This window comes from Austrofundulus limnaeus, unplaced genomic scaffold, assembly GCF_001266775.1.
Source record: "Austrofundulus limnaeus strain Quisiro unplaced genomic scaffold, Austrofundulus_limnaeus-1.0 Scaffold450, whole genome shotgun sequence".
Taxonomy (NCBI): domain Eukaryota; kingdom Metazoa; phylum Chordata; class Actinopteri; order Cyprinodontiformes; family Rivulidae; genus Austrofundulus; species Austrofundulus limnaeus.
The window spans coordinates 365,779-372,141 of NW_013952852.1; the positions used below are offsets into that span (position 1 = coordinate 365,779).

The 6,363-nt window shown below is 39.9% G+C and overlaps 1 protein-coding gene across 1 annotated transcript in view; it reads left to right on the forward strand.

Annotated features, from left to right (window-relative positions):
* The window catches only part of LOC106529546 (GTPase IMAP family member 8), an 8,752-nt gene extending 4,138 nt beyond the window's left edge, over positions 1-4,614 (forward strand). Inside the window, exons 3-4 of the mRNA XM_014025006.1 lie at positions 1,555-2,172; positions 3,328-4,614. Of these exons, the coding sequence (XP_013880460.1) occupies positions 1,555-2,172; positions 3,328-4,019 (1,310 nt within the window). The 3' untranslated portion in view covers positions 4,020-4,614. The remainder of the gene's footprint in view (positions 1-1,554; positions 2,173-3,327) is intronic.
* The last annotated feature ends 1,749 nt before the right edge of the window (positions 4,615-6,363 follow it).

Sequence of the window (6,363 nt, forward strand, 5' to 3'; positions counted from 1 at the left end):
GCTTTATTTAATAATAAAAAGGCTTAATTAAAAAACAAAAAAGCTGGCGATGCAGCTCAAAACTTACTTAGTAGCTCAGGAAAAACACGAAGACACCACATGAGGGGATGCAGCACAATGAACCAACAAACACTGAAGACAGGACACAGAATATAAAGGCAAACAAATTAAGAGACAATGGGAAACACCTGGGGAGACACGAGGAAACAGGTGAGCGTGGGCGGGGCTGGAGGTGAGACAGCAGCGAAACAGAGAAACACCAGAAAATGAAAGCAAAAACACACAGATCATGACTCGTACATGGTAATAGATGAAATAAGACTTAAAAAAGCAGAAGACAGGAATTACCTGAAAACAGCTGAAAGCAGCACAAAAAAGAATAAAATTGCTGAAAGTTGCTAAAGTCGAGTCAAGCAAAAGTAGCCAAATTAGCAAAAAGAAGCTAAAAGTAGCTTKTAGTAGTAGTTGAAATTAGCAGACAGATGGTGAAAGTAGAGAAAATAAATTAAATAACAGAAAAACAAGAAAAGGAGCCAAAAAAGTTGGAATTTGCTAAATAGTTAAATCAGCTGAAATTAACTGAAAAAAAGAGCACAAAGAAGCAGACAGAGTATGTTTGCTGAATTAAGCAAGAAGCTGAAATTATTACAAAGAGGTAAAGTTAGCTGAAATAAAATTAGCTGAAAATAGCAAAAAAACACTTAAATAAATAAATAAAGTAGAGAAAAACATTTAAACTATCAGAAAAACAAGAAAATTAGTTTTGCAAAATAGTTAAAACAGATTAAAATAACTTACAAAAGCTTAAAAATCAGAAACTAGCGTATTAAGTAGTAAGAACACAAAATTTTAACAATAATAATAATAATAATGATAATTTAACAAAAATAAAGATAAAATTAGCTAAAAATAGAAAAGACGTATAAATGCAGGAGACTGCTGGAATCAACAGAAGCAACTAAATGAAGCACAAAAAAGAAAACATTTGTTAAAAGTAGCTGGGGAAAGCACAACACAAAAGAAATCAGCGAGGATAGCAGAAAAAGTAGAAAAAAGCTAAAAAAAAGAAGCTAAAAGAAGTTGTAATTAGAAYAAAAGGTCAAAATTACAGTAAAGATTTAGAAACATTTTGAAGATTTTGAAGGATCATTTTTATGTAAAAATAAAAGTCATTGCTGAAATCACAGTCCTGAAGGAGCTGAAAGGTTTTGAGGTAGAAAATACTAAAMTAGCACAAAAACTGTGGAACGAGTGAGATGCAAAAACAATGTACAAACGAATGTTGGATTTTCTCAAYGGATTTAATTAAGTAATTAAAAAGTTATTTACTTTAAGTAAACGTAACGTAAATGTGTTACCTTCACTCAGTTCAGTTGAGTGTCACCAGTGGAAATACATTTTTAATTAAATCCATTACATCTGTTTTTATRAGCTCTCACACAGTTAGTGTTTGGTTTGTGTTGGGAAGGTTTAGACAAAGTTCATCCAATGATGGTTTTTAGTTTTATTGACGTTAAAAGTTTCTGATTAATATTTCGAACACGTTTCCAACAGAGAAGCTCGGCCCTCTGCAGGAGCTCACAGTGATTCTCGCCGGCTGCAGGAAAGCAGGAAAAAGCTCGAGTGGAAACACCATCCTCACCAGAGACAGCTTCCACACCGACACCCACACCAGCTCCTGCAGCCGGCGAACCTGCCGGCTCTCTGAGACCACCGTGTCGGTCGTGGACACGCCGGGACGCTTCCCGGTGACCCCCGACCTCCTGACGACACCCTCTGCTCTGCTGCTGGTCGTCAACCTGAGCGCCTCCTTCACCCGTCTCCACGGGGAGCGCGTGGAGGAGCAGCTGGAGGGCGGAGGGGTCCGGCTGTGGAGCAGAGCCRTGGTGCTGTTCAGCCACGGCGACCGGCTGGGAGACGCCAGCATCGAGCGGCGCATCGAGAGCGAAGGGGAGCCGCTGCGGAGGCTCGTGGAGCGCTGCGGGAACCGCTACCACGTGTTGGACAACAAGAGCCGGGGAGACGGAGCTCAGGTCAGGGAGCTGCTGGAGCTGCTGGAGGAGATGCTGGTTGGAGCGAGGCTGGCTGCTCTTCAGACAGGAGATCAGATGTGGAAACAGCCTCGTCCTGCAGAGAAGCAGTCAGCTGCAACAAGCAGCAGATATCATGACAGTGAGTCAATCTCTGTTTTTTACTTTTTTTTAAATTTCTCCACAAACTTGGAGACTTTTTTCTCCTTTTAGGTTTGTGTTATTTTTTTAAACGATGTCGTGTTCATCAGAAGAATATGATGACAGAATTTAAAGCGCCTGTGACGTCAAATTTTTGCAATAAATATGAATGCATTGTTGGAAAGACAACATTGATAACATATTACAAAAATAATTTTACACTGTTGGGATGAACAGTTGTTGAGATATTTGCATGTGAAGTAACAGGAAGTGATGTCAAAGGGGAATGTCTGCAGGTAAACAGAGCGTTGTTACAATAACAACACACATTTTGAGTCACTAACAAAGAGATGAAGAGTCAGAGTYCAAATTAAATTGTTACAATCAGAGTTGTAAAGTAATTAAGTACAAATACTTTGTTACTGTACTTAAGTAGAAATTTTGGTTATCTGTAGTTTACTTGAGTAATTATCTTTCAGTTTACTTTTTACTTTTACTCATTACATTTTTACACAATTATCTGTACTTTCTACTCACTACATTTTTTTAAAAGGTAAGAAGTAGAAAGTCGTTACTCCTATTTTATTCTGAGTTATTACTTAAAAAATACTATCCTGATAAATTATGTCTCCTGGATAGAGTGAATTTAATTGTGGTTGGATGAGAAGTATAAATATTTACCATTCTGACACCATATTAGCTTGTACACAACCCATCATCAAAAATATTTTTTGGAGAAGTCACCTCCCAATAAATGTCCTTTTGGAAAATCTAACTGCTCACTTTTACTCAGTACTTTTACTTTTAATACTTAAGTAGATTTTGTGTCAGAAATTTACTTTTGATACTTAAGTACAAAAAATTTCAGATACTTTAAGACTTTTACTCAAGTATCACTTTGAGGTAMTTTATACAACACTGGTTACAATAAAAAAAAAAGAAAAACAGTTTCATTTCTTAAAGAATTCCCCAATGATGTCACTTCCTGTTTCACTTTGGCTGAGCCAAAATCTGAAGAAAATCTGCCAGTTATGTGACAAAATGGGTAAAATTGTGTGTATTATGCCAAGTTTCTTAAATATAAAGATGTTTTCTTTGACTTTTTGTATTTGTATCTTTATAAAAACGTATAAAACATCCCATTCTTCCTCTGCAGCAGCTGAATCAGCAGCATCCTCTCCACCACTGAGCGCTGCAGAGGCTTCAGGAGCTGCTCAGGTCGTGGCCTTTGCAGCAGGAGGAAGAAGACCGACTGGATTCCTGGTTTTGGACGGAGACAGTTTAACGTCTTTCATSGCCTTGGTGCTCAAACAAGGACTGAGAGACCCAGCTGGAGGGTTCCCTGATCCTTACAGCCTCCTGAGACTCGGTGACAGTGACGTGCTCCCACCCAGACGTCGCAGCATGCTTCTGGTTTCACGTCAGAGTCAGCCAGGCGTGTGCTCGGAGGAGGAGGGTGTGAGCGTGCGCACCCTCTGCCACCCTGCGCTGAGAGGCAGAACTCTCCGGAGGATGTCTGAGTCTGGAGACCTGCAGGCCCTGCTGGACCAGTCGGGTCACAGCAACCTGAGCGAGCTGGAGGCCTTCATCGACTCCTACTTTGAGACGGTGTGGGAACGAACCATGGGGTCATTTCAGGCCCCCGAACCCGGCCCCCCCACTGCCTCGGAGTGGGACCCTCAGGTCAGGGATCCTGAAAGAGAGGAGGTGCTTTCATCTATAGATAGAAAGCTGTCCAAACTGCAGCTCCTGGAGGAGATCAGGGGCGATTTGGCAGAGCTGAGGCAGAACCTGGAGAGCAGCTGGAGAGCCATAAATGATCTCAGAGACCAAAACGAAAAGATTTAAACTTTAATTAGTTTTACACAAATACCATCCAGTTCATGTGCTGCAACGTTTTGTTCAGACGAGTTGCTTCATGAAAGTAAAGACATGAAGTTAAACAGAAGCTTCGTCCGTTTTAATTTATTTGAAAAGTAAAGTAGTGTTTTCTAACAGTTCTCCACAAGGTGGCGGTGTTGCACAACAGAAGGTTTTACACAGTGTGTTTGCAGAGACTTGAACTTTCACTGCACACTTCACAGATTTTAAAAAAGCCGAAATAAAAAAGCAAAATGATTTTGCAGAAACCCTCAGTGATCTGAGTAWCAAACATTTGTTACCACTTCCCAATATTTTCTATTTGACTCTCACGCTTTTTTTGCTTTGGGCTCATTTTTCCAATTCTCTTAGCTATTTAGGATCAGAAGAAGCTCATAAATGTTTATTTTTTTCAGTTTTGTGTATTTATAACTGTTCTCTTTCACAAAAGTACACATCAACAAGGAAGTAAAATGGTTTTAAAATATTTAGAAGAGGTGGTGACTTTAAGCTTGAAAGTTGTTAAATGTTTTTTTATGTATCTGTTTGAATTAAAGATGTGCATTTGACTTTTTTAAGTTTTAAATATAAAAAAGACAGCTAATAGCTGTCATATTACAGTAATTATTTGTGAAGACTCAGTTGGAAGAGCTGTTGCTTCTCAGCAAGTGGGTTGCTGGATTGAATCCTTTCTGGGTAGAGTTTGCATGTTCTCTCCGTGCACGTGTGGGTTTTAACTCTACATTGTCCCTAAGCGTGAGTGAGAGACTGAACGGTTGTTTGTCTCTATGTGACCCCGCCCCCTCGCACAGTGACTGATGACTGTGGGCACCAGTGACCCTGAAAAAAGGAAGTAGGTGTAGATAATGAATTGATGGACCCACCCCACCACATTTACCATAAAATACTAGTTCATCGCCGTTTCTACTGCATCATGAACAAATCCCTTCCACTTGAAGGATAGAATACTCACACCATCATAGGCGTAATTTGCAGGGGGGTTAGGGGGGTTCTGACCCCCACAATAATTTGATCCAGTCAAAACAACCCCCCACAACAAATTGACATCATTTGCTCAAACACAGTAGAAATTAACTGGTGAAGTAGACAGATGCAGCTCTCTTGTTGTCTTTAGGCAGATTTAACCTGATTTTAAAAATTACCATGTCATACATGTACGTTTTAGCATGATTGCTAAAAATAACATGTAGGGTTTTAGAGCATAACCCCCCCCATGGTAGACTTAAAGTTACGCCCTTGCACACTATGTTTACTGATGCAACAATCCATGTATCTGTATCGAACCGTTTAATCCAGTGCTTTAGGTTTAATACACAGCGGCTGTGTCCAAAAAAGACAGGCCGGGTCCTCCGAAGGACCCCGTCTACCTGGTCAAGGTGGGCCGGGTCGTTGGTAGACCGGGAAGACCGGGAAAAAGTGTCTGAATTTGGACGGTCTAGCCTCCCRTCCTTACCCCGGYGTWYRTCCAGTCRCCTAGCAAACGTGACGACGCTAAACAGAAGAAAAATTAGATCAAAATAAGAAAAATATAAAAAAATAAGTGTTATTAATATCACAAAACAATAAAACTAATGGACCCGCCATAGGTGCATGTTTATTTCACGTTTTTTTCAGAATAAAATAGAATCTAAAAACACGCCTATACAAATAATAGAAGTGTTAAAAATACAACCGCTAGAAMATTTWAWTTWTWWYRYYRYMWTWTTATTTAAAATGTATTCTTTTCTCTTCTTTTGTTTGCCATTACTAGCATAAAAAAAATCTCCGGTCGGGCCACAATGCATTATGGGATATACTGGGCTGGGAAGGATCCATCAGACCAGTCCTTCGATTCGGGTCAAAGGAAGGACGTATTTGTCGGCCGCATCGGAGGAGTCTTCGGTTTTGGACGGCCTTCGTCGCGGCGCTGTGACGTATGCGGCCGACGAATTCTGCCTTCAGAGAACCTGGTCCACCGTTTTGGACACAACCACAATGTATGGAACAATAAAGAAATTTAAAATTTATTTCATCAGCTTGTCTTCTGAAGATGCTCTGTGTTGAAGGATCAGTGGATCTGTGTTCGACTACTCCACCTAGGCTGCATTGTCGAGCTCAGATCCACTGAGAAACTTGCTGTTTCAGCAACATTTAATTTAAAAACTACCTTTGAGCTTAAAAATGTTCAGAATTAATTTAAATAAATTACAAGTTAAGAAGGGCATGGACATTTCTCTTTTTTGTATCAAGACAATCTTGAACCGTGAGACTAAAGTATCGAATCAAATCATGAATTTTCTGTATGTTGCACCCCTATTAATAACCACTTAAA